General features: G+C 53.4%; 10 protein-coding genes across 10 annotated transcripts; 5 read left to right on the plus strand and 5 right to left on the minus strand.

The window, feature by feature from the left end:
• Positions 1 to 1,292: 1,292 nt before the first annotated feature.
• PG997_003064 (uncharacterized protein) lies at positions 1,293 to 2,411 on the minus strand (the record flags this gene model as incomplete). The annotated part of the gene is made up of 2 exons (XM_066807379.1): positions 1,293 to 2,243; positions 2,304 to 2,411. 2 exons carry the CDS (start codon positions 2,409 to 2,411, stop codon positions 1,293 to 1,295), a joined length of 1,059 nt encoding a protein of 352 aa, XP_066670997.1.
• A 6,739-nt stretch (positions 2,412 to 9,150) lies between these two features.
• PG997_003065 (uncharacterized protein) lies at positions 9,151 to 9,384 on the plus strand (the record flags this gene model as incomplete). Its single annotated transcript, XM_066807380.1, has 1 exon — positions 9,151 to 9,384. One exon carries the CDS (start codon positions 9,151 to 9,153, stop codon positions 9,382 to 9,384), a length of 234 nt encoding a protein of 77 aa, XP_066670998.1.
• Positions 9,385 to 10,793: 1,409 nt separating this feature from the next.
• Positions 10,794 to 12,278, plus strand: PG997_003066 (uncharacterized protein; the record flags this gene model as incomplete). Its single annotated transcript, XM_066807381.1, has 1 exon — positions 10,794 to 12,278. The coding sequence occupies one exon, from the start codon at positions 10,794 to 10,796 to the stop codon at positions 12,276 to 12,278; it is 1,485 nt and encodes a 494-aa protein (XP_066670999.1).
• Positions 12,279 to 12,891: 613 nt separating this feature from the next.
• On the minus strand, positions 12,892 to 13,616 carry PG997_003067 (multiprotein bridging factor 1; the record flags this gene model as incomplete). The annotated part of the gene is made up of 2 exons (XM_066807382.1): positions 12,892 to 13,197; positions 13,458 to 13,616. The coding sequence occupies 2 exons, from the start codon at positions 13,614 to 13,616 to the stop codon at positions 12,892 to 12,894; spliced, it is 465 nt and encodes a 154-aa protein (XP_066671000.1).
• Positions 13,617 to 14,369: 753 nt separating this feature from the next.
• Positions 14,370 to 16,015, plus strand: PG997_003068 (uncharacterized protein; the record flags this gene model as incomplete). The annotated part of the gene is made up of 3 exons (XM_066807383.1): positions 14,370 to 14,873; positions 14,929 to 15,238; positions 15,312 to 16,015. The coding sequence occupies 3 exons, from the start codon at positions 14,370 to 14,372 to the stop codon at positions 16,013 to 16,015; spliced, it is 1,518 nt and encodes a 505-aa protein (XP_066671001.1).
• A 540-nt stretch (positions 16,016 to 16,555) lies between these two features.
• PG997_003069 (uncharacterized protein) lies at positions 16,556 to 16,993 on the minus strand (the record flags this gene model as incomplete). Its single annotated transcript, XM_066807384.1, has 1 exon — positions 16,556 to 16,993. One exon carries the CDS (start codon positions 16,991 to 16,993, stop codon positions 16,556 to 16,558), a length of 438 nt encoding a protein of 145 aa, XP_066671002.1.
• A 609-nt stretch (positions 16,994 to 17,602) lies between these two features.
• PG997_003070 (DnaJ domain-containing protein) lies at positions 17,603 to 18,937 on the minus strand (the record flags this gene model as incomplete). Its single annotated transcript, XM_066807385.1, has 2 exons — positions 17,603 to 18,686; positions 18,771 to 18,937. 2 exons carry the CDS (start codon positions 18,935 to 18,937, stop codon positions 17,603 to 17,605), a joined length of 1,251 nt encoding a protein of 416 aa, XP_066671003.1.
• Positions 18,938 to 19,784: 847 nt separating this feature from the next.
• On the plus strand, positions 19,785 to 22,826 carry PG997_003071 (pre-mRNA-splicing factor ATP-dependent RNA helicase-like protein cdc28; the record flags this gene model as incomplete). Its single annotated transcript, XM_066807386.1, has 1 exon — positions 19,785 to 22,826. The coding sequence occupies one exon, from the start codon at positions 19,785 to 19,787 to the stop codon at positions 22,824 to 22,826; it is 3,042 nt and encodes a 1,013-aa protein (XP_066671004.1).
• Positions 22,827 to 23,412: 586 nt separating this feature from the next.
• Positions 23,413 to 24,225, plus strand: PG997_003072 (collagen-like protein mcl1 protein; the record flags this gene model as incomplete). Its single annotated transcript, XM_066807387.1, has 1 exon — positions 23,413 to 24,225. The coding sequence occupies one exon, from the start codon at positions 23,413 to 23,415 to the stop codon at positions 24,223 to 24,225; it is 813 nt and encodes a 270-aa protein (XP_066671005.1).
• Positions 24,226 to 24,632: 407 nt separating this feature from the next.
• Positions 24,633 to 25,146, minus strand: PG997_003073 (uncharacterized protein; the record flags this gene model as incomplete). The annotated part of the gene is made up of 2 exons (XM_066807388.1): positions 24,633 to 24,713; positions 24,820 to 25,146. 2 exons carry the CDS (start codon positions 25,144 to 25,146, stop codon positions 24,633 to 24,635), a joined length of 408 nt encoding a protein of 135 aa, XP_066671006.1.
• Positions 25,147 to 26,816: the final 1,670 nt, after the last annotated feature.

The following is a 26,816-nucleotide window of genomic DNA, read 5'->3' on the forward strand; positions in this document are numbered from 1 at the left end:
CCGCCTGCCGTTTGCCTCTTTACCGTAACGACTGCCCCGTCGCATCGAGGATAATGTGTCCGTCTGTACCACTTATTCCAGATCTGTTATCTAGATGCTGCACGTGCTTATTTGGGCCTTTATGCCTTCGGGATCTCAGCTCTTAATCATGTCCAGATATATGTTTGGTCATGGTAGTTGATGGCCATTAAACCTAGCTACACAAAAGTTCATTTCACTGCTGCGTGATGCGATATTGCGCATAGTGTTTACGTTGCTTGCGCAACTCGGGCTTGCTACTTTGTCGGTGCTTCCTTCGTTTACATATGTATGTGAAAAAGGATACATGGTACACGAGGGGCCGTGTAATCGACTGGGAAATCGCCCGAAACGAACCCGTGACTGTCTTTGGTGTCGCAAATCTATGGCACACCTTGTCATTGTCCTAGGATGGGTCCAGGGGTCGGCAACAGCCGTACCCGATTCGAGTGCTCTCCCGCTGTCATATAACAAAGCAAACTTTTTAGGCCATGCAAGGGGTCAGGGACAGCCATCAGCCCCTGGCACAGACAATCAATTCGGCGTATCTGATTAGCCCATCTGGCCTTGTATACCTTCATTCGCCGGCCAGGCTAAGGAAAAAGGGGTGCTTGGTTTTGGTTTTATCTTATAGAGCAAGTTAAAATGTGCGCATATAAATGTATAATTCCATCACGAAGCATATATCCGATTCAGTTTATGGCAAGACTTTCAGTTGATCCGGAAGTCAAGAGATCAATTCTGTTAAGTAGACAAGGAGGCAGACCACTGCTCTTCAGGGGGCATGTTGCTATCGCCTCACTGGAATCCCGCACCTGCCTAGTACTCGGAAGATTTGCCCGAGTTCAGATAATTACAGCAGCGGGGTTTTCCATTCAGAAACCTTTGGATAACCGCGAAATCGACCAACTTGGTGTCGTTGTTTTGCAAAGTGGTATCGTCAGGGGTAAACCTGGAGACTCGACCGTGATTATGTGTCTCGCAATAGAAAGCTCGGGGATTGTGTCACGTCTGACCAGGCCATTCTTAGTTCTCACCTACTTCGTGTTACATTAAGATACGATATTGGTTTTCTTATGGGCAGCTCTTGATCTCCCGTAGCAAAACGGGACCCTTTACACATGTCGGGGAGGTTCTCAGCCTAGCATTTGGATCACTGGGGGCTCTGACATTAGTCCTCGAGTTTGGTGGGCATTTATCTGGAGGATAAACATCTTACAGCATCCATTGTGAACAGGGTGATGTACTTGATACCCTGAGTCGTACCCTTTCCCCTACAGGTTGGAAGATGCCTCGACATCCTTCTTCACCTTGAACCCATGCCTCGGCGCATGCACCCGGACGCTGCCCTCCTTCCCCTGGACCTCGACCACGATCTCCTTGAGGGACATGCTGACCAGCTTGCCCGACTCCTTGTGGCCGGAGCCCGAGTCCGTGGGCCACACCTTGACCAGGTCGCCCTTCTTCAGCCCCTCCGCTACGACGATGGGGTTGCTCCCGTCCACGCTCCCCTCCGCCTCCGCGAACGCCGAGCCGAAGATCGCCTTCGCCGCCTCGTCGCCGCTGGCCGACTTGGCCGCCCCGTTCTCCTTCTCAGCCGCCTCGGCCATCTTGATGAACCGCCCCATCCAGCCGTACAGCCGCGGGAAGGCCGCGGGGCCCATCGTGTCCTTGGGCAGCGCGCCCATGGCCGCGAGCCAGACGAAGACGAAGACGGCCTCGATGTCGACGAGCGTGGGCCGCTCCGTCCCCAGCAGCCAGTTCCGGCCGTTGCCGCCGCCGGCCAGGAGCGTCGACTCGAGCAGGTGCATGGCCTCGGCCACCTCGCACAGGGCCTCGGGCCGGCGCGCGGCGCGCGCCTCCCTGGAGATGGGCGAGGGCGCGTCGCGGGGCAGGCCCATCATCTCGGCGCGGTCGGCGAGGAACTTGGGGTCGTTGGTGCCCGGGAGGTCCGCGGGCATCAGGAAGACGCCGTTCCAGAAGAGGCCGCCGGCGTCGTTGGTCCAGGCCGAGAGCAGGCCGCTGTGGAGTGCCCTACCCTCGGCGTTGTCGGACGCCGCGGCCAGGGACGGGTGCGCCTCGCTCGCGGGGAAGAGCGCCTCGAGCTTCTGCAGGATCAGCCGCGTGTCCAGGTACACGTCCCGGCCGATGGCCAGGAGGGGGATGCGCCGGTACGCCACGCCGAGCTGCGCGACGTCGGGGCGCGGCAGGATCGGGGGTTGGAGCTACGGGGAAGAAGGTTAGTCGGGTGCTCATGAGTTACTCTGCCGGTCGGATTTACGTACACATTCCGTGTACGGTATCTTGCGGAGATTCAGATACCACACGACCCGTCTCGCGTATGGCGAGTGGACATAATGGTATAGGACGATGGGGAGATCTTCGGTTGCCATGTTGGATGGCTTTGCTTCTGCTTTGCTTGTGAAGGGCTATCAGGGGGATTCGTGATGGTGAACGAAGTCTCTCTTTGATGTAAACTACTCTTCACCGCCTCAAGCATGTAGGGCGTGGTTAGCTTTATACTTGAACAAAACATTGCTCCTCCGAATAAGTGAGACGATCCAATGCGGAGCTCAACCCAATCAACCTCGGCCCCACGAGGTCTAGTACAGACGCCTATTTCCAGCTCCGTCCGCCGTCTCCCGCACACGCAGCATCCTCCACATATAGCCCACTTGATATAGCGGGGTTCCGCCGCCGGGTTAGGTATCGGTCTGCTCACGTATACTTCTTGGAAGGGCTCAACGAGGCTGTTATCAACCTCGGCGCCTTGTATTTATGGCATGCATTATGCAATACCCCCTTACCTTGAAGGGATCCCAGGAGTAAATGATATCAGTAAGCTACGGCCGAGCCCACCGTATGAGCAGTCAGCACCTGTAGTTGTAGTTGGACATATGCATGCAATATCACCCACCTGTCCAGATCCAGATGCTTATAGTCACCTCCTATATCAAACCAACATGTTTTCCACCTACTGGCACAGGGGCATGCTGGCGCTGGAACAAGTCGACATACAGAGAAATGGGGCAGGGCATGTAAGCCATATTAGAGCCTCTGTTGAGCTGAAACCAAGTAGATGGGTGCGTCCATATAAGTGAAGTAGGTATTGCTACCTTGAGACTGCTCGATGGACCAATTCTTGTTGCTGATACATAAGAACTAGTAAAGAAGCTACCAGGCTTCTACATGGGTCTTAGCTATTCCTCCTGAATCCTACTGTGGTTTTCGACCATTTATTTCTGTTTCCCTTGCGTATCACTACTACCCACATTGTCGTCTGGGCACATGGTAAATGTGATATATGCTTACAGGACCTTCACTTCTAATACGCAGTTATTGCCATCAATGAGTAAAGTCATCTAATACGCTGCCCCCCCTAGCCCCCCTTTCCTTGGTTACTTCATCGCCCCAGCGAGGTCCCTTACGTCTGTTCCCATACCCCTTTCGCCGTCTGAACCAATCGAGCAAACGAACACTCTGAAAGGTCCCGCTGCATATACTGGGCAATATGTCTCTAGATACAGTCTTCTCCAGGAATCTCAACAGGATCGATAGTTGAGCTGGTAATTCTCAGTCTGGTGGTTAACTATTTCGTCCATCGTCGAGTGGCGAAGTGGTGGCGGTGTTTGGCCGTGAGAAGACCACCGGCCAATAACTCCGTAGTTCTAGCAGAAGCTGTATGCGAATATCTGGACTGTTTGGTAGGATGAATGACTGACACTTCCCAGCAAGCTTTGGTCTATGTTTTGCCGCATGTAAGTAATGGGCAGCAGTTGGGGTTGGGCCCCATGGTGGTTCCTTTCACCACTTGCCCCTAAGGCTTTACTGCCCATGGTCTGGTAGAGGTTGCCCCTATCCCAGAGTATGCTATATGGATAATTTCCCACATTGTTATCCTTCGTCAAAGAATTACGCTGCATACTAATAGGCGCGATCAAGTAAGCAACAGTCGATTGCTGGCTTATTCCGGGTCGGACGGGAACCCAGTCTTCCCACGCCCCATGTTCATGTACATACTCGGGTTTTCTCGAGCTGACGGCTTTCTGCCAATCAGGCGCGCGTCGGAGGCGGATTGCCAGCCAAAAGCCGTTATACTGACGCAGCCTCCAGTGCCTTGCAGAGACTGGACGTCAGCCGCAAATGGGAGGAGCCCCCGAACAACCCGTACATATACGAAATACGACTTCATACTGACCATCAAATGCCATGCCCGATCCCGACAAGATCTACACGATTCGAGTTAGGCAACACTGGCATCGTGCAATGGGATACCATTATCGTTTCTTCACACACCTTCGCGAGCTCAGCTCGTACAGTGCCATTATCACCCGCTCACGGCATAATGTTACAAGCTCTGCCATCCTGAAAAGGAGAATCAGTATGCGGTGCATATTGCTATTGCCCTATATCACAATCGAGCGCCACCCCTTGGCTCATAGGAGGCAGGTTATGAGTGGCCTCACTCAGCGAGCTAAGGATATTTCGTCACACGAAGCGGAGGGGGCTCCGAGTATTGCATTTGTCGGGAGAGCTGACCAATATTGACCAATACACTTTTTATGTGTCCCCTTCGTATCTTGGCGGCACGAGTAGTGGCCGGTATCACTGCGGATTGCGCCGACCAACGTTATACAGCGAAACAAGGGGGACCCACGAAGGCGGTCATGGAAATGGTCTAGAAGCCACCGTCTGCGCAAGGCTTCGTCAGCTTCGTCAGACCTTGCTTCAACGTTACCAGGAGCCGACCGTCGAGTTAGGCCCGTCGCGACAAGGAATACCCCGTGCCGCCAGCAGCGGCAAAGAGGCCCCTCGGGAAGGACTGAGAAGGTGTGACCTTGCATCCGCTCGAGATATCGAAAGTTTAAACGTGCCGGTTAGTAGTTTGCGAGCCCACACAAGTATTACTGGCGTGGCATGTTCACTCGGATAACGTCCCGATCAACCTATCTGGACAGGAAGAATGGGTGGATCTAAAACAAAACGCTGCTTAATACATACTTCCCTGTGATGGGGGTTTCGACTGGTGTGTTTACAGACCCGCTACCACGGTACGTAAGACGGGGGTCGGAGTCATAATACGCACGAAGCAACTTTTTGTGTGTGGGTGTTGGAAATGGAAGAGGTACATGCTGTATCTGACCAGAGCCAACGACACAAAAGTATTCCATAGGACCATCGGTCGGCTGTAGCAATGGCTACCTGGCGGTTGGGGGCTGGATAACGTAAGTAGCGGTATGGGCAAATGTCTGAGGCCATGACGTGACCGCTGCCAAGTAGCAGCATTGGGAAGGGCAAAGCGTTGAGCAGTAGCTTAGCAAACGTCTCACAACATGCGTTGGCATGGATGATGGCTACCTGGACGGAAATGCCGGGCATTCGATACGAATCCCATCGGATAACAATGAGTGGGATTTCGTTCTCTCACACACCCCTAATCCTCTGACCGCAACTCCTCGACAGATAAGGCTCGATGCAGCAGTAATAGCCGGGCAGCGCACCAAGGTGGAGGGAACGGTGATAAACGAGAGCCTGCAGGGAAAGGTGTAAGGAGTCGAGACCGAGTGGCCATAATGATGGTGGAAACGGTAAACGAGACCACTTCGAGATCCACAGCGGGAGAAGGAGTCTGGGGAAAATGCAACCGTCCATGCGTTATGTACCCCAGACTGGCAGCCCTGCAGACAATACCGGAAATCATGACGAGGACCAGATCCTACATGGGGTTTTCTCCCCTTCCAATTGTTTCCATGTCCATGCGTGCAAGCACAGTTCCAACAGGAAGAAGAAATATGCCTTCGAATGCGTTGGACTTTGTGATGGCTAAAGATAAGTGTTGGGGGGCACCGGAGAGGGTGGAAAGAGGATGAGTGAGGTAAGGCTTGCTATCTAGGCATCCGTTCACACAAGGGACCTCCCTGACGATATGACACTTGTCAGTTTTCGAATGGGGCTTCCAGGTTGTATAAATTGATAAGACTCAACGACGGGCGTCGATGCACCAATCGACACACCGGATCGTTGACCGACTGATGGGTTTCTTTTTGGGCCAATGCGATGTAGGCAGGCTTGGTGATTATTTGATATTAATCTGGAAAAAACAAGCGTGGACATTTCGGTGAGATCAGTAGTCAGATTACTGGGTTGCGTTTCTATTGGGGGGAGGGCTGTTTCCGGATCCCGACGGATGGATGGCCAGGCCCGTCACAGAAGCCCTAGAACCGCCAACCAATCCACCGAAGCAGCAAAGCCAAGCCACCAAAAACAACCCCCACGAGCTGACGGAAGGATTCTCGAAGCCAATGATGAGAATGAAGGCAGGGGTATGCAATACTCAGCTCCGGTTTTATTGCTTTCGTGTTATAGGAATAGTAACTCCGATCTGCTCTTTTCGTGCTGGAGCTGCTGGAGCTGCCGGAGAGCTGGAACGAGACGATGGGTATGGACTGATTGATCCTGCCGCTTGGCTTGGTGGTTTGCGCTCGTATTGCATGGCAATTTCGAGTGTTTACATCTACTTGGCCCAGCCCAAACGACGAGTCGAACAGGAAGGAATACAACGACACGGCCGAGACGGCCGCCTGCCTTTTCCCGCCTTCCGTCGCAACGCGTCCTTCTTCCGTCTTCTATTAGTTTATGTGATCGTGATGTTGGCATGATCGCGTATCTAACATCTATCAATGCATGAAGTTTCTTATCTACCTCTGGTAGTTTGTCCTATTCCCCCACGTTGTTAGAAAAGGAGATGAAGACACATCAGCATCAGGGAGAAAGGGAAAACTGGGACATGCCAGCCAGCTGCCCCCATGCAAAGTTGCAAGGCCCCGAGCCAGCGAGCCCCCTAAGGAGGTGACGGCCCCCTGTTCTTGTTGCTAGCCCTGCTCTCTGTGCCTGGTGCCTCCACATTTTGTCTCGTTGCTGTTGTGGGGGAATATGGAGTCGATCCACTCTGGGAGTCTGGGGTCGGGGGCAAGCGCGGGAAACCCGACTTACCATTTGAACTGTGTCTCCTCCATATCAACTTTTTCTTAATAAAACGTTTTGGATTCTGTAATGGGTAACGTAATTAATGCTGGCTGCCCCAAACAAGGTTGCAATCCAAGCAACCAACGCTTGAAACCCATCCAATTGGCACGGCCCCCGATAGGTACGTATGTACGAGAGAAGTCGATTCGCATTTTTTTTATTTTTCAAATTCTTCTCTGAGATATTCCGGGGAAGCATTGTGATATTGAAACCTGTCTGGGGTCTCTGCCGGCCAACGAACAACAGCACATGCAGTACCAAAGCGGTGACTGGATGCTGGATGCTCTGCAGAGAAACGTGATGAGAAACGTATGTGGACGCCTTGACAGTGACATTGGAAACTGGACCTTGGTCCTGCACCAAGCCCCTTCGTTACTTCAGCCGGCGCGCTTGGTAAGGTACATGTAGCCACCGACAATCGATCCCGAGAACATCATTACGAGTTCCCTGGGTATCACCGACGGAATCCAACAGAGCCCATCGCCTACTAACATACATAGCACTTAGGCTAAACTGCGGTCGTCATCTCGCCTCAAGAGGTGTAAGGCAAGACAAGGTACATACGGTATGGGATTGCACAGTATGAGCCTACCAATCTTCAAAGTTGTTACCCACGATTTGTCCCCAAGGCTAGCCGAGCATAAGCATAAGCATACCTTGATGTATGTACACGCACACACTCTGCGACTCGATGAGCCTAGCCTGGATTCCTCCGCGCGATCCCAGGCGGGCGTGCCACGAACCGATTTGTGCCCCCAGCTTCCCCTTCCCCTTCCCTCCCTCTGACTCCTGACGCCTTGGGAGTCCTGACCCCCAAACCTGGGGGCCAGACTCCAGAGGAAAGAATGGGGTGAGTGAGGAATGCCATGCCGATGACTGCATTGTGTTTGTGTGTCCTGCCATGTCAGTCATTTTACATTACATTGCGGGCCATGTACCGTCTCTTTAAATCGTGGCACGGTCAGTACCTTGGTCCTCCCTTCTGGGCCTTATCATGCCTTACATATTACGTGTACGGAGAAATCCATTGAATGCTGGAACTCGACGGATTGATCCCAATACTTACTTAAATGCCAGCTCGCTTCCCATCCGTAGGCGCGCTCCCTCAAGTTCGACTTCCATACCTGCATACATGAGGATGATTGATTGATATTTGATATTTGATCCCCGCACGCCTCGCCCTGAAAGTAGCACGTATTTCCCCAGACTTCCAAGCCTCGTTACACCCAGCAGACGCATCCATACCTTGCGATACACTAGCACCGACCGACATAGTCGCCTACGCCTGCCCATCTGCACCCAACGGACATCCCACGTTTTTGGGCCTTCCTGCCTTGACGGAGCAGAGACAGTCGGCGTTCTCGTACGACCTTAGTCAAGCTGATTCAACCTGCCCTGTACATACGTGCTGGGTACAATCATCGAAGTACATACTGCGTTGCTGTCCGGTGTCTCCAACCAGACCTATTTGATCTATCTACCTCCCACCTTGCAGCTGGTCGCCACAAACATTTCCGGATTCCCAAGCACTAGCAGCAGCAGCAGCAGCAACAGCAAGAAGTGACTTACACCCACCGCTCTTTCCAGACGCATACGCGCATACACATTCACTCATAAAGGCCGAGACACGTCGTCTGCCTAGAAAAGGCCGTCTGTCTGTCTGTCTGTCCTGCCCATCCCAAGACCAGAAATTTAATCCAACCTCGCTGGTCCATTCGCGAAAACCTGCACTTGATTGTCGCCCGCACACCACTCGAACATTTTCCATCACCTCAACACCCAAGGGTAGCTCCATACACGACCCCTTGATATTGCGCATCCAGGCTGCTGCTGCCACCGTTCATCAATATCCTATATTATTGCATTTGCAATAACACCATCCATTCTCTCAAGAAAATTGTTCGACTTGGAGAACATCCAGAAACCGTAAGTATTACCCTGTCCGATTTTACCCATCCTCGCAGACTCCGGGTCTGCAGAAGCACAGCAAGCAAGGTGGCCCAGACTCATACTTCCACAATACAAACCATAACCGTACACATGCATCACCCAGACCCAGTCACTAACTAGCATTGTAGACTCACATTCTGCAACAGAACCAGCATCATGCCTAGCCAAATTGCAGCGCCCATTCCCGTCACGCCTCCGCGCAAGTCTATACGTTTGGTCACGTCAGAGGAGCTTTTTGCCAGCTTGAATGCGACGTTGGCCTCGGGCGACAACAAGCCCGCAACGCCGGTCCGCACGATCAAGGAGCGCGACTGGGACGTCCCTGCCCCTCCCCCACCCAGCCCTGTCAGCTTCCAGACAGACCACTGGCGACACTCGATCCGCCATTGATCGATTTGCGCAGACCTCTTGAACGGAGTCGTCAGTGCGTCGGCCTCTCTGGAGTGGAGTGGAGGCATCATCACTTCATCAGCATTGCCAGCATGTCTTTGTATTGGTAGCGAGTTTCATTGCGACGTCTTTCTCTCTCTCTTTTTCTTGTCCCCAGGCGTTTCATGGTGCGCAACAACACATGGTTCGGAGAGGCCGGGTTTTCGGTCTACATACACAAAAAGCTAGGCGTCGGTGTTCCTGTCGTGGATGATAAGAACAAAACGGAATAATGGAAATGGTGTTAATGGGGAAACTCATGGGCAGAACATAGCATCTGGGTGCGGGCAGGCGCGAGTCCTTTTACCCCATCACTTTGATTGTATGATGATGATTGTTGTACGAAAGTTGTCTTTGGAAGCAAGTGATATTAGCAGACAGCCCAAAGGGCGTAATGTGACAAAAGCTTTTAGAAGTTCGCTCACGATGGTTTCCGGTTCCTGATCTAGTGCGTATTCCGGGGAGAGGTGGCTCTTCATTTTGGGTTGCTCGGTAGCAACAACTAGCCGTGGGCCATGGTGCTGAAACGACAAGACTGAAAGGCCCCCCCATACGATACCTACAGTTCTTACAGTCTACACAAACTAACTTCTTCATCACTTACGACATTCCTTTCACAACCGTCCAAAGCTTTGGATATCACACTCTCTTGAACCATCACCGTCTCGAGGCCCGGGCCATTCACTGCATGATACAAAGGGTATGTGCAACTGCATGAAGAAAACCAACTGCTCATGCTGGTTAGTGGACAAGCATAACTGCGGGCTTAATTGTATGCGCACTAACCAACTAACAGCGTTCATTCATTGTTTCTGGAAACCGGCAATCCGCCCAACGCACAGTAGTAGTTCCATTCTTTTCCCTTTCTACTGCTACTGCATCACTGAGGATTCTGCCACCTGCATAAGTTCCAGAAGTCCCAGAAGGTGAAGAGGGAGCCTCAAAAAAACTCCCACTTTGGATGGGTCGGGTTGTCAAAAAGGCTTGGCAAGTCGCGACTTTTGCATCAAAATCGGGTCGTGCCGCAGCCTCTCGGCTTTCTGATTGGCTGCTTTGATCCAGGCCACCCACTTTACGCGACCCTGCCGCGCTAGTGAACCCACTCAACGCGTCCACGGGCTTTGCATCGCGACTTATACACGCTCCTTATTCCTGCGCTGCCGTGCACACCCCACTCGCTTGTCCAGCTCCTACCATACTTTACTTGACTTGTCCATGCCGATTGTCGCTGGCGCTTCTGGTCTTCCTTTTCCCATCATACCTTCCGTGTTGGATATCTAGAAATTCTTCTTGCACCGCAACTGTCTGTCTACTCCATACGCATACCACTCATACCTTCCCATACTACACTACACTACACGCATACCGCAATGCCTGCAGCTGTGAAGCGCCAACCGGCGTCCACCAGATCCAAGGCCACGCCTGCCAAGAAGCCGGCCTCTGCCAACATCAGCAGCTTCACCCGCACAACCAAGAATGCCGGAAACAACGATCTCAAGAAGAACATCACTCCCGCCGTCAAGCCCGCCGTCAAGCTTGCTGCTCTCACATCCGAGTCGCGTAAGCGTAAAGTCGTCGCTCCCTCAGACGATGACGACTCTTCAGCCGACGAGACCCCGACCAAGAAAGTCTCGCTCACCCCAGCACCATTGAAGTCGGCCGAGACGCCACAAAAGCGTGGCCGTGGCCGTCCTGTCAAGAAGGCACGCGCAACACCCACACCCACACCCCTCAAGCGCGCCAGAAGCCCAAGTGTGTCCGAATCGGATGCATCTTCCGTCAACACAGACCACCTCTTCAAGAGACTTCGACTCGAGTCTTCACCATTACGTGCCTCATCACCTCTCACCGCGGACACATCTGCCACTGAATCCGACTTCGAAGAGCGCGGTCTCCCGAGCGAGATTCTCAGCTTGATCAACCTCCACAGCTCCTTCCTGAAGACCCTCACTCTTCACTACGCACACAATGGCACCAATGTCCCGGTTGATCTACGCAGCTTGTGCCCCAACATTGCACGGGCCTGGGGCAAGAAAGCCGTGACGGAGAACGACATTCGCATCTGCCTCGGAGTTCAGAATATGACGGCCAGCCTCTTGACTCTCTCCAACTACGGTCGCGGGAAAGTCTGCCTCGAAGTTGATTCAACCAAGCTTCCTGGCGGCCATCTGAATGAGAAGCAACTCAACCAGGACTACCACAACAAGATGAAGCTGCTCTGGCGCCGCTTTGCCGCCCGCGGGGACACCGACATCGTCCGGTTCACCAACAGCCTGCCCAAGGCCCCCATCACCATCTGCGACTCGGTGGCCAAGGCCGCGCCCGTCATGGCCAAGGGACAGAAGCGCCTCGAGGAGCTGAAGCATGGCATCGCGATGAAGAAGCAGGAAAAGGAGGCCAAGCCCGCAGCCGCCGCGGCCGCCGCCAACTCGCTCGTCAACCCGGACGGTTCCAAGATGAGCCTGCTGGACCGCATCCGCCATAAACAGCTGGCCAAGGCCTCGCTGCCCGCCGACCTCTCGCCTGCTGAACTGGAACGCCGCGCCGCGCTGCACCGCGTCGCCGAGGTCACGTCGCTGCTGGGCATGCTGAGTCGGTCGAGCGCTGGAGGCAGCCAGGGCCGCATCTCTTTCACCATGCCGGCCGTGCTCGAGAAGCTCAAGGACTCGTTCCGCATGGGCATCTCGCGCGAGGAGGGCGCCGTCTGCATCCGCATCCTGGCGCAGGAGGTCGCTCCCGAGTGGATCCGTGTCGTGACTATTGGAGAGAGGGAGAACGTCGTCATCGAGGCGAGTCGACAGCTGAGCAAGGTGGAGGCTGAGAGACGGGTGCAGGCTATCATTGCTAAGCAGTAAGGGGAATCGAGTTGGCTGGTTTATGGACTGGGGAACGGATGAATGTACGAACTTCAGAGGAGGATGTATACTGAATGGGGGCTTGGGATTTTTCTGTCGACTGTTTTTTTGAAGCCTGCTCTCATCGTGGCATTTGCAAGGTGTTTGGGATACCATGGGGACTACTGCCCTGTTTGTTGTTTAGCATTGCAGAGACACCCCCAAGACGAGTAGACTTGTCACGTTGTTGAAGACCCGAATTTGAATAATAATAATCATGATCACACACACAATTGCCATTGTAAATTGCACGAAAGTTTGCCAGTGACGCCTTGTCTATTTCTCTCTGAAAGACTAGAACGTAGAGATCCGGGAAGCACTTATGCTCTCAAATCTGTGTCATAACAAAAGTAGCAGAAAAGCTACGCCATGATCCTGGAGGCCATCGTTCTGGTGGTCTCCGCCGCAGGACTGGTTCTTTTTTTTGTTTGCTTCCTGCTTCTATTGAGCCTGCGGGTTTCCTCCTCGCACACTCTTCTAACAACGCCGCCTTCTTCATATAACATCGTAAAAGGGCACCGTTGTCTCTCTCTCATCTGATCTCCTAGCTAGCCAAGAACAGCCAGCCGAAAATTTACGCCTTCTTCTTGAACAGGGGCTCGCCGATGTTGGAGCCGCGAAGCTTGACCTTGAGGACGCGCTCCATGGCGCCCAGGACCTTCTGGTCCGGGGTGGCGGTGCCGCGCTCGAAGTCGGCGACGACGGTCGGGGTGGTGTTGCAGCGCGTCGCGAGGTCCTTCTGGGTCATCTTAGGCTCTTGGGCTTGCCGCGCCTGAGAGATGACGGTGCCGACCTCCTTGCCGACCGTCGTGGGCTTGATGATGTCGTCGCTGCGGTCCACCTTGGTCAGGCGCTGGCCTTCGACGCCAGGCTTGGTGGCCTATGGTATTGCGAGAATTAGTATGGTGCGATTTTTATCTTCTTTTTCAGGTATGGCAAATTGCATGTGTTGGTTTCCATATATGCATGAGGAGGACAACATGGTTGTGAGGGTGCTGCTCATTGCAGATGTCACCAACCCGACCAGATAGCCCACCCCCCACAATTTGCCCCTCTGCGGGCGTCATACGCCACCAATGAATGGCAGGTAGGTGGTGCATAGAATTGCTGCCGTGGAATGGGTTTTGGAGATCGACTTACAGCGTTGCCAGCAGCAAACTTCTTCTCGGTGTTGATGGAGCCACCGGCTCGCCGGGCAGCGTTCAGGGCAGCGTTTCCTCGGACGACGGTCTCTCGCTGGCTGGCGCCGGAGCGGGCCCTGCTACCAATCTTGGTGACTTGATCCCAGTCGTCAGACATCTTGGCGGTTATTTGGGGTTGTGTGGGTGGGTGATATGTGGTTTGTCGTGTTGAGGTGGGCAGAGGTCGATAGAGATGCTGATTTTGTATCGAAATGGGTGTTGTCGCGTGAGGTTGGGTGGAAATGGTAGAGTAAAAGTAGATGACAACTTTCTTTCGGCGGACGGAAGTGGAAGTCGATGGAATTGGCGCCTTTATGACGGTGTGAAGTGGGCTGCTGAAGGGTCCAGGTCCCAGCGTGCTTGTGCTGTGTGTCCCTCTTTTGCCGGGCTTGCTGGGCTTGGGCTTGGCTTTTGCTCGCCGGGCTGACTCAATCAAGACCCAATCCCTCGTGCCTCGAGTCCTTTGGGCCTGGCTGCTTATTGCCGATGGGGCTAATGTGAGGCTAAGCAAAATCCGCCCCCCACCTGGCAAATGTGGCGTAATTCGGTCTCGGGGAGGTCAGGGTCAGATTGGAAACAGCCGATGCTACGCTAGATAGATCAATTGTACGTGCTCTCGTCTCACAGTCAGTCACGGTCACGAGAGGGGACACACATCGTCTGCTTTCTGTTGTTTAACGGGATATCAAAAACATTCAGTTTGACATCAAACAACCTGCTTGTCCCCTTTTGCTTTGGTTCCCTATATTCTATCTGCGTGCAGGCATGAAATGATTTGATGTCAACGTTTGGAATTGTTCTTTGTTTCGTTTGGTGGGGTAATAGCTGAGGTCAGAGTCAAGGGTCTTGGCAGATGGACGTCCTATCGGGAATGCCGTGGCATACCCTTCCCTTGAAGTGTGCTGCCGCATTGGGTCTATACATGGGATATGGAGGTCTCCATGATATCTTCATTCTTTCGATATTCACCCTCTGGAAGTACCATGGGACGCTACAGGAGTTTCTGGCCAGTAACTTCAGCCAGGCAGTATTGCTCAAGCTAGGTGTGACCGTATTGGCCGCATACATGGTCATCCAGTTTGCCAGGCCTTTCCTTGGCTCCAACCGTCAGCCCTCGGAATGGAGTGGCCCAACGAAACCTTTGCTGATACCTTGCCGGACTACGCATTCCCGGTTCTTCCCAAAGAAGCATGTCTTTTCTAACTCGTATCTTATGATCGGATTCCCTGTGGGCTGGGAAGGTGTCGCTGGCGGCATGATCTCCACGGGCTCACAGAAGAAGGGCTGGTACCAAGTTGATGCAGAAGACTACCTTGATAGAGGAAATGGCCATCTCGGTCTAAGAGGGAAACTGGACGCCTATTTGACCTCCCAGGTAAGGCAAAACCCGTTGATATAAAACGACCAAGAGTCCTCACTGACGTGTGTAGGGTATCCAACCGGCAGACTACCCGTATGCCTACTTAGTCACGGCCGCCAAATTCTTGGGGTATCAGTTCAACCCAGTCTCCTTCTGGTATCTGTACTCTGCGAAGAAGGACTTGACAGCAATGGTCCTTGAAGTCAATAACACATTCGGCGAAAGACACATGTATTTCGTGACTGCCGATGAGGTTACCAACGAGCTAGAAGATGCCACCGCTGGCTTAGAGGCATCGGGTGCCGATCACGATGGAAAGGGCGGCATCCCTTCAGCTAACCATAAGCTGCAGCAAAGAGTCATCCCAAAAGATTTCCCACGTTTCCCCTTTCAACTCGAGGAAGGGCGCATACTCCCTGATCGCACATGACCCCTTTTCTCCGTTCCTGGAAGGCACTGGGAAAATCAACAACACCATCACCCTGAACTCATCCAAGGAACACGCCAAAATGGTCGCCCGGGTTTTCTCGGAAGGAGATCCGATGGATCCCATTACCATGAGCAGTTGGCAAAAGCTCAAGTTCTTGGCGGCATGGTGGTGGGTTGGCCTTGTCACATTCCCACGCATCGTGAAAGAAGCTGGCGTGCTTTTCTTCCAGCGAAAACTTCATGTCTGGTATCGCCCAGAACCACGGAAGCGGAGTATTGCGCGTAAAGCAGATGAAACCGAGGCCGGACTTGAAGAGTTCTTTAGGAGATACTTGCGATATCTTGTGCGGCAATGTCCTGCTCCGATGACCATTCGCTATGTCCCCAGCGGCGTAGCGGGCGCGGGCATTGAGACAATGACCAATACTAACACTGGGACTTCGGGGGATGAACAGACCATGGAGTTTAAGGTCTTGACACCTGTGTTCTATACGAGATTTGTCTATTATGCTCATGACCTCGAGGCCCTGTTCTGCGAGCTCAACGATAACTGTACCATTTCAGTGTCTCGGCCCGAGTTGCTTCCCAAGCTCCTTTTCAAGAAGCCATCTCCGCCGTTGGACCTACAAAACGTATTTGAATATGGCCAGTTCAAGCTGATCCAGCGCTTACGCCAACGCCCTGAACGAATCGAACAGCCAATGACCTCGGCGCAGACCCCCCGCTAAGGCAACAACACACTCGAAACAAGATATCCGAGATTTCAGACCATCGGCCATGGATGGGTTTGTCATGTCCTCTGAGGAGCCACATGCTAGACAGGCATACCGTTCCTTGGTGCTTGGCCGGTTTATCGCAGACAGGTTTGCCTTCGGAGATATGGGCTTGCTAAGCCTTGAGGTTTTCCTTCTGAAGGCATGTATGGCATGGATATCAACCATGTGAGAGGTGCTGAACGTTGGAATTTGTACTGGCGAACCCAATAAAGTTCTCTTTTCCCCTAGTGATCGTTTTCTCAGGAGATGATGATCGAGATCTAATATCTGCTGAGTGCTTCTGACCATTCTCCTTCGGCCGATTCGTAAGATATCCGAGTAAATGTCCACTTGTCGCCAAACCAGCGGGAGGCTGATTCATACGCAGACAGATGGGGCGGGGTTGAAGACACGTTAGCAGAGCCGACCAAGAAATTGAAGGTAAGTGATGGTATTGATCGGTGGATAGTCTCCCACCAGGGTGGAGGTAGTTTGGGGTTGATAAACTGGCTTTTAACCCTCTTCTTCTGTCTCTGACATATACTCCTTTAATTCCTCCAATTCCTGATTCCGCTCTTTTGCAGCCAGTTCCCGGAATGCTATAATCCAACTCCAGCCAGCCTCCTCGGATATGACAGCATCGCGAAGTTCATTTGGTGTCATCGCGTCTTCAATGATACTCTCTTGGAAATCGGAGCTGGGGTCTGGTTGTTGTCCTTGGTGAGCTCCATGGGAATCGGGCGCTGGTTTGTTGAAAAGGGTATGCAGGGCGCCCCATGTTTTGAACTCATGCCGTAGACTCTGCAAGTGATATGCCATATTAAGCAATTCGAAACTGGGCAAGGGATATTTGTCAGGGTCCGTGGTCTCTAAAAGGTCTACATCCCCTGTCTGAATGCGTATCGGCGGATTCTCATCCGTGTCCTGACGTCCTGTCGAATCGCAGAGCATTCCCTCTGCCTCATCTTGCAGCTGACCTCTAACTTCAATAATGAAGTCTCGGAACACGGGGTCGTCTTGGCTGAGCCTGAGGAACTGTATCTCCAGTCGTTTGCCTACGTCGTCAGGGCTTCTTAACGGTATGGGCCGGATTGCCAAATGACACTAATCCCATAAAAAGGGCTCACAATTAAACATAATTTTATGCAGTTCCAATTCTAATCAGCGGGACTGATTTTGCGGTCAGCGTATATTCTAACTTGCTTTTACAGTACTTTTAGATGAAATGCCAGCTTCTCAAATACCTTTGAATCAATATCTCGTATAAGTCAACATCTATTTTGTTGTGCAATACAGCTTATTGATAATTCGAAATACGATGTATACCATCTGCCATCGTTCGCCTTTAGGGGGGGCTTATTTGACACTGGATATAGTAAGGTGCATACCAACTATAGAAGCCCAAAGGTCCCTTAATCATGTACTCGTCAAAGGAGCCCTGAGATGCTCTGTAAAGTGGACGAAAACGTGCTCGGATCTTCTTGTTCGTCAGAATTAGTTGGATAGTCGCTGGTATTCTCCATTAAGCAGTATTTCTATCTCATATCACAAGCCTTTTGTCTAAAGTTCGTCACGCTCATGTCCCTCGGCTGGTATCGGCTTCTCAGGCCTGCCGCTGTCTTTGTGCAGGTCCACGCCGATCTTGCCTCGCCACTTCTCCCAAGTGGCCCAGAAATCCTTCTCCATGCCGCTTTCTAGTTGATCTGGCAACACCACAGTGTATTCCACGAAGAGCTTGCCGAACTGCGTCTCATGATAGACAGAGTCTCCGTCTTCGTGCCAAAGGGGCATACCCTCGCCTTCTACGGTGTCCACCTGCCCCGGCTGCACGACCTGGCCGCGCTTGCGCCCGAGCCGGACAATATGGCCGTCCAGATGTGTGATATTCCGGGACCAGTCGCCCATCCATGCTTCCCGTAGTGATAGCACCTCGCGCCAAAACAAATCGTTGCCTCTTCGGCGGAAGAAGACACCGTCCACATGCTCAGGGTTATCAAGTTCCAGATCGGGTTCCTTTTCCGTCAAGGTGACGACGAGATCGCCAGCAATATAGTCGGGGCTGGCGTCGGCCTCGTTCTCATAGACAATCTTGGAATCGCGGGCAGCACCGCGCTCGATCTTAATAGCGACGGTCGTGGGCTTGCGCAGGACACGGTTGCCGTTGCAGACGGGGCACTTGTGCTTGATCGTCTTGCCGCGGCCGCCGCACTGGTCGCACTGAGTCTGGATCTGCTGGAACATGCCGGGCGCGAGCTGGTGCTTGATGATGCGGATGCCGTGGCCGCCGCAGTGCTGGCAGACGTCGACGACGCCGTCGCGTGAGCCGCTGCCGTCGCATTCCTCACAGATCTGCTGCTTGTCCCACTGGAACTCGGTGTCGCGGCCGTTATAGAAGTCGCGCAGGGAGACGGGGATCTTGACCTCGACGCCGTGGCCGCGCGGCTGACCCCGCTGGTAGTGGCCGCCGCCGCCGAAGAAGCGGCTAAACAGGTCAAAGGGGTCGTGGTGGTGGCCGCCACCCTGCTGCCGCTGCTTCAGGCCCTCGTGGCCGTACTGGTCGTAGATCTTGCGCGAGTCGGCATCGATCAGCGCCTCGTAGGCCTCGGAGACCTCGACAAACTTCTCATGGGCGGTGTCATCGTTGCTGATAGCGGGCGCAGAGGGGGTTAGTTGGTGTGCAACACGATCAAGATAAAGACATGCGCAAACGGGTCGGGGGAGTACTTACGGGTTCTTGTCCGGGTGGTACTTTTTGCTCAGTTGGCGATAGGCAGACTTTATCTGCTTGTCGTTGGCTTGTTTGCTAATGCCGAGGATCTTGTAGTAGTCTTCTGCGCAGAGGGCCAGCTGCAAGAAGGCCAGCAGGAGCAGCCAGGCTGCTCCATGCAATAACATGTTGGCGGCACTGAGCCAGAGGCGTGTAAATGTCGAACCCGGAACCGGCACCCAAGAGCTAGAAAATAAAAAGCCGGCGCAATAAGAATAGTGCAGCAATAAAACCGGATTTTAAAAGGCAATTGCTTGGTGCAGTACTCTTCCCTCGGGGCAGGAGTAGAAGAGCAATGGGAAGAGTTGTTTGTATGAACGAGTGTGGTTATGGATATTCTGCAATCCCTTGAGCTGGAGGGTTGACGAGTGCCACCGTGTTACTTACATTGAAGTACGTACAGAAGCTACAGTGTTCAATGGACCTGGACAGCTACGCTACACTACGGATTGGGAAATTTATTGATAAGATAGCCCAAGTGGTCCCTTGAGTCGCTCTTGGCATACCTAGAGACAGGTTGACAATAAACCGGGCGATTATCTGATTGGCTGTATCTTACATACAACAACCTTTAATCCTGTTAGTACATCAAGTACGTTGATGCGCGTACCGTCTTGCTCTCAGGCCTGCTATTGATGGGGCTCCACGAGTATTATCACAAAATCACCAGTTACTGTGTATAATCCAGCCGGGCGGTCAACTCTGATCACCTTGGCCCGTAAATCGGATATTCGCCCTGTTTATTTTATTTTATATCCTTTCCTTGGTAGTTAGTTGACTGCATGTGCTCAGGTGAGGTGTACAGGCAAACAAACCTGCATCTCCGATATAAGTTTGGGCCCCACTATTCGTCTTGGGGTGCTATTGCTGCTAGCCAAATGTTTCGCTCACTGATACTACTAGCTTGTCTTGCTGCCTTCAAGCCCGTCGTTGATTGAGACGTCAACATTCAATCTGCCCAACAACGTCTTCAAAATGAGTAAACGATACGCGTTCGTCCCTATGGACGAGGAGGAGGTCGGTCCGCAAAAGGTCGAGAAGAAGAGAAGCAAACATCGCCATCGCGATGATCGGGACAAGCACCGAGACCGAGACCGAGATCACGACAAAGAACGTCACTCCCGCTCTTCCAGGCACGACCGGAGCCTCTCCCCGAGGGGTTCTCGCAGCACCAAATCCAAAAGCATCAGGCGACGCGACCATGATGCCGATGCCGATGACCGATGGGGCGACGAGGAGCCTGCATCCGACGATGGAGGAGCTGACGAGGAACCCGAGTTCCCAGAGTCGGCATCGAAGCGTGTGAAACTAAGTCACGACGAGCGCCATGATGACGATGCCGACCTCTCCGACACGGCTCGCGACAGGAAAGAGGCAGAGGAGTTCGCCAAGCGTCTCAAGGCAAAGGACGATGGCAAATCCAAAGTTGTCGAGGATAGGTCATCTGGGAAGGAAAACAAGGTGTTGGAAGAACGCCGCCGCATCGCAGAGGATGCTGCAGCTAGGCAAGCCGCCATGCCCGACCTTCGCGAACGTTCGCGCCAGCAATACTTGCAAAAGCGAGAGGCAGAACGACTTGCGCTGTTACGCAAACAGGTTGCGGACGAGCAGGCCGAGTTGAGGAGTGGTGCACGACTTTCCGACAAAGAAAGGGCCGAATTTGGCAAGAACCTGGAAATCCTCCGCCTGGCAGAAGAGCGGTTGAAGATTGACGATCACCGCGATGGCTACTACATGCCCGAAGACTACATCACGGAGAAGGGCAAGATCGACCGTAAGAAGAAAGAGGAGGCCTTATACAAGCGCTACGTCGACAAGGACGAGTACGGCCAGGAGAAGTTTGTGACCGAACACGAGGAATGGGAGCGAGAACAAACCCAGAAGGCCAAGGCGCAAATCAATCGCGCCGAGAGGCAATATGAAGGCGACTACTCCCTTGTTATGGACGAGGAGCAGTATATCAATTGGAGCCTAGATTCTACCCTTGCCGGGGAGGGCAAGCAGATGACCAAGGAACAGCGCTTCCTCGACGCCCAGATTGATGCAGCAGAGAAGAAGGCTCTTTCTATTCAGGAGACTCGGAAGAGCTTGCCCATTGCTGCTTACCGGGACGAGTTTATCGCAGCCATTAACGAGTATCAGATTCTCGTCATCGTCGGTGAAACTGGAAGTGGAAAGACGACACAGTTGCCACAGTACTTGCATGAGGCCGGCTTTACCAAAGATGGCAAGAAGGTGGGCTGCACGCAACCGCGTCGTGTGGCAGCCATGAGTGTTGCTGCCCGTGTTGCCGAGGAAATGGGCTCCAAAGTCGGCAACGAGGTCGGTTACTCAATCCGTTTCGAAGACAACACGAGCGACAAAACTATTTTGAAGTACATGACTGATGGTATGTTACTTCGCGAGTTCATGACAGAGCCAGATTTGGCAGGCTATTCCGCGTTGATGATCGACGAGGCCCACGAGCGTACCGTACACACGGACATTCTCCTGGCATTGGTGAAGGATCTCTCACGAGAACGACCGGATCTCAAGCTTCTCATCTCCTCCGCTACCATGAACGCGGAGAAGTTCGCCAAATATTTTGATGATGCTCCCATTTTCAACATCCCCGGAAGAAGATACCCGGTCGACATCTACTACACCCCTGCGCCCGAGGCGAACTACCTGGCTGCAGCTATCACAACTGTTTTTCAAATTCACACTACCCAGGGCAAAGGAGACATCCTTGTGTTCCTAACTGGCCAGGACGAAATCGATGCGGCAGAACAAGAGCTGACAGAGACGGCACGAAAACTTGGCAATCGCGTCAAGGAACTCGTAGTGTGTCCAATCTACGCAAACCTTCCTTCCGAACTGCAATCCAAGATCTTCGAACCTACCCCTGAGGGCGCACGCAAAGTGGTCCTGGCAACGAACATCGCAGAAACCAGTTTGACCATTGACGGTATCGTATATGTCATTGACCCTGGATACGTGAAGGAGAACGTGTTTAACCCGGCTACGGGCATGTCTAACCTTGTCGTGGTGCCGTGCTCGCGAGCCTCGGCGAACCAGCGCAGTGGTCGTGCTGGACGTGTTGGTCCAGGCAAGTGTTTCCGCCTCTATACGAAATACGCCTACATGAACGAAATGGACGAGTCGACGACCCCCGAGATTCAACGGACCAATCTGAATAGTATTGTGCTACTCTTGAAATCACTGGGCATCAATCAACTTCTGGAATTCGAGTTCATGGATCCGCCACCAACGGAATCCCTGATCGGGGCATTGAACCAGCTATTTGCCCTTCAAGCACTCAACCATAAGGGTGAGCTCACCAAGGTTGGGCGTCAGATGGCCGAGTTCCCCACGGAACCGATGTTGGCAAAGGCCGTCTTGGCGGCTGACAAGTTCGGTTGTGTGGAAGAGGTACTGTCCATTGTGTCGATGCTGAGCGAGGCCTCGGCCCTGTTCTTCAGGCCAAAGGACAAGAAAATCCACGCTGACAGTGCTCGTAACCGGTTCACTGTCAAGGAAGGTGGCGACCATCTCACCCTGCTCAATATCTGGAACCAGTGGGTTGACAGTGACTTCTCGCCTATCTGGGCTCGGGAGAACTTCTTGCAGCAGCGGTCTCTGACCCGAGCACGCGACGTCCGCGACCAGCTGTCGAAGCTCTGCGAGCGCGTGGAGGTCGGTTCGTCAAGCTGTGGTGCTGCCAATATTGATCCCATCAAGAAGGCGCTTACGGCTGGCTTCTTCCCCAACGCAGCACGACTGCAGCGAAGCGGGGATGCTTATCGGACCGTCAAGAACAACACGACCGTTTTCATCCATCCCAGCTCCGTTCTCATGGGTTCGGACCCACCCGAGAAAATGGTCATTTACTTCGAATTGGTCCAGACCACCAAAGAATACATGCGATCATGCCTGCCCATCAAACCACAATGGTTGAACGAAGTGGCACCTCATTTCCATAAGAAGAAAGACGTCGAGGAATTGGAGCAACGCAAAATGCCCAAGCAAAGGCAATGAAACACTGGGGTATAGAGTTGAAAATATCTAATAAAGACTGATTATATCCCTAACCGAGCATTTCATCTTCAGACCTGAGGGAATCAGACGCATATGGCTGAAGACTGCATTTATACCAACCCCTTGTGGCGGTGTGCCGACCACCCGCTTGCATACTTCTCAACTTCCCTGAGCTTCACCGAGCGTAGCGAAATTACCACTTCTCGAAAAGCAAATTCACGGCCGTCCATTCCGAAATCCCATGAGATATCTCGCTGCCTAATCCGCGCCGCACCCATGGGGTGGGGGCTAGTACATAATTGGCTAACCTGCCGCTTCATGGACGGAATTGAGTACCGTTCAGGGACAGGAGCATCGTGGGTTGCGCCGTGGAGACTGCTGAAGTGGGACTAGAAAGAATAATAGAAGTCAACCGCTCACGCCATTGACGTCCGGGATCAATACTTATTAATATCCTCTGTTGCCCATCCTCTAGCACATGCAATCTCATCACAACGATAGTGACTTATACTGCCAACAACTCTTGACGACGTGGAAGACACATTGAAACCCAATCGCCACATCATTAGGTATACATTCACCCACGATGAGAACCACAACCCTGGCCTCGGCCGCCCTCCTCGCGGCGCGCCCCATCTTCGCTTCCGACCTCGCCCCCCATAGCCGCCCGCGCCGACGGTGGCGACGACGCCTACATCCAGAAGGTGTGCTACCCGCCGGCCCCCAAGGACGGGTTCGCCTCGGGCCAGGTGCCCCCTGCATCTCCATCGACAGCATCGCCAAGGCGTGCCAGCCCAGCGGCACGTCCCCGCTCGCGCTCGAGGCCCACGCCCAGTGCATGTGCGGCGGCTCCTACTTTAGCGACTATTTGGGCTGCCAGAGGTGTCTGGTGCTGCACGGGGCCCGCTCCGAGCGCGACGACGCCTACTGGGCCTCGGTGCTGGCGGTCGCGTCGAGCGCCCTCTGCACCGGCACCCCGACCGCCAGCTTCCCGAAGATTTTCGAGTCCGCCGGCGCGTCGGTCGTCGGGCCCACCACGGGCGGCACGGCCTCCAGCGACGCCAAGAGCGGCGAGACGGCCGTCAGTCTCTATTACACGGCGAAAGGGTCGCAGGGACCCGGGTCCATTACGGGCAGCGCTACGGGCGCTACGGCGAAGGCCACGTCTGCTCCCACGGAGACGGGATCACCGACTACAGGACGGTCGGCGAAGACGACGAGCGGTAGTGGCAGTAGTAGTGACAGCGACTCGTCTGCAGCTACTACGGAAGCCGGCGATTCGACGGCGGCCAGCTCCTCGACTACGCCCACGGGTAACGTCGCGGCTGCCACCGGTGTGGCGGGTGCCAAGGGGCTTCTGATGGCGATGGCGGGTGGTGCGTTGGTGGCTGCTCTGTAAATCGCAAAAGAAGTTGACGACGGGATATGTGATTTGATGAGATATGTGGAGAACGAGGCGCTACTAGGTATACTTAACGAGTCTATAATAAAGATAATGATGCTGTGTAAACCGATATTTTGATCGTGCAAACTGGCCGTAACAAGACTCGACTAGGTAGGTCATTATTCAGAGATTGTTGTTTGAATGTTGGTGGTATTGTAATTTCATAGCCGAGCTACTACGATGCTTTTTATTGCATCCTCTCCCACCTTTTGTCAACTCCTTCCGTCAACGCCGCTTTGGGGGAACCCTCTTGGGCTGCCGAGGTCATACATGCCGAAGCATCCCAATGCCACCCAATCCGGCTTTCACTGAACCCTCTAAATCCATAGGTATTATCAAACGAGAAACAGGTCGGGTTTGGTTTACTCGGGCATGTGCTGGAAGGGCTTCTCCAGGTGCTCCTGGCAGAAGGGAAGCTTGGAGACGGACCAGATCTCGGTGTCCTGACCCATTGCATACAAGCATTAGCCATTGAAGCATTGAATGGTAAGGGGAAGGAGGGAATGTCATTGGGGACGGGATGATCGGGGGTATGATATAAGAACTTACGGGCTTGAGCTTCTTCTTGTCCTCGGTGGAGAGGGTGCCGCCCTTGAGGGCGATGATCGGGGGCGCGGCCTCGGGGTCGTGGGCGATGGGGGAGCCGCACTCGGGGCAGAAGACGCGGTGGACGGGCTGGCCCGAGGAGCCCTTGCTGGCGTAGGACTTGGTGGTGCCGTCGATCTTGAGCTTGTCCTTGGGGACGACGACGACGAGGGAGTAGGTGCTGCCCGACTGGCGCTGGCAGTCGTCGCAGTGGTCGTAGCCGACGATCAGGGGCTCGGCGTCGACGGTGTACTTGACGGCGCCGCAGAGGCAGTGTCCGGAGAGACCCATTGTGTGTTGTGTGAGTGTTTGGGTTTTGTTTTGTTTTGTTTGGTTGGAAGGGGAAGGTGGATGGTGGTTGTTGTAACAAGACAAGCAGCTGATGGGTTTTTTATATTTGCTATGTATAGTCGTACGTTTCGATGAAGTAGAAGAAGAGGGGTTACGTTTACCTCCCTACTCCGGCCTGCCTGCACTCACTTACCACAGCTACCTAACCTTACCGGCTTACCGTGCTTACCAGTCCATCATACACAGGTGGCAGGTGGGGGAGAGTGCTCGCCTTGTTATGACATCTATTCGGACCAAATATGCATATCAGCCCCGGAAAGTGGATGGCGGAAACTCAATGAAACGCCATATTTGGAGTATTGGAATCTGGCCAGGTCCATACCATTCCCTTTTGGCCCTTATTTTCGTTTCTATCTTGACCTCTCAATTGGACCCTCCCAAGACAGAACAGCGTGGCATTACCGCAGCTGCAGTCATGGATGGTGCTGGTGTCCTCTTACATTGATGCACCTGGTAGATGCAGGTAGTATTCGGCTGAGGTTACCTCTCCCACTCCCACTCTCCCTGATGGAGGGTCTCTCAATGACGATGGTGGGGGCGCTGATAGCGGGGTAGTGCTTAGGGTCGTCGCAATAATAGTCCCGAACGAAGCTACGTAAGACTGGGCAGGCAGAAAGCTAAGAAAACACCGACTTGACAGCTCAAGCGAACTCGAGCTCCAGGCTCCAGCTCCCTCGACAACACATCAGCAAGAGAGGCACGACGCTGTCTGGGCATCGGCTCTCTCAATGGCTGGGTTTCTTATTCCATGCAAGCACATCTCATGTCATCCAGAGATCATTTGTTCTAGATAACAGTGCATCTTGTGTCGCACGCGCCCCGGCCCACCCGAAATGTTTCTTGAGCTCGAGCATCATTGGAGGGGTAGCATCTCAGGGAGCAGGGGGAGCTCCTGAGCACCACTAATAGGGTCTGTTGCCAAGGGGATTGGGGGGCGGGCTCTCAGCATCTCGGCCGTTGACCTGCAGGAAGGAAAGAGTGTGTAGCGCACCCTCTACCTACCTATTTGTCATTGCATCCCAGTCGGCGTGGTGCGTGGTGGTGTGGTATTCGCAGCCGTAAGTCGGTCTCCCGCCCGCCAGCGGAGCCCGTTCGAAGGTTCGATCTGTTCTCTAGCACGCTTCGAGGCTAGCACTTCCGAGCTGGTGTGGGTAAGCGGTGCGAGAACATGCAAGGAGGGAGGGCCGGAACTCCATCGAACCCCATTCGCTTCCAAGTCCAGAAAGCAAGTATTTGGAATTCCATTCCCGTGTTTGCTGCTGCGGCTGGCCTTCTAGTTGATTGTCCCGAGGAGAAGTGGCATGTTCATTTCTCCAAGTAGAGTCGGTGAGTGATCCCAAGAGGTATCACAAAGCTCACCTCAGGACACGCACACGCGGCATGACGACGGCTGACAGGAATGCCATACTAAGCTCATCTATCCGTCAGCTCTTGCTGCCCAGGAGCTGAAGCCGGAAGATGTTGGGTGTCATTGCTTCTTTGCAATGAGTTGGAGCCCAACGAAATGCGACTCGTCAGCGTATTGGCAGCCAGCATGCAATGAGAGCATCACAGCAAATGTCATGCCAATCCCGCCAGTGTCACAGCAAAAATGCTCATTCAGGACGTCC

This window comes from Apiospora hydei (genome assembly GCF_038363865.1).
Source record: "Apiospora hydei strain CBS 114990 chromosome Unknown utg000004l_segment0_segment0, whole genome shotgun sequence".
In the NCBI taxonomy this organism is placed as follows: Eukaryota; Fungi; Ascomycota; class Sordariomycetes; order Amphisphaeriales; family Apiosporaceae; genus Apiospora; species Apiospora hydei.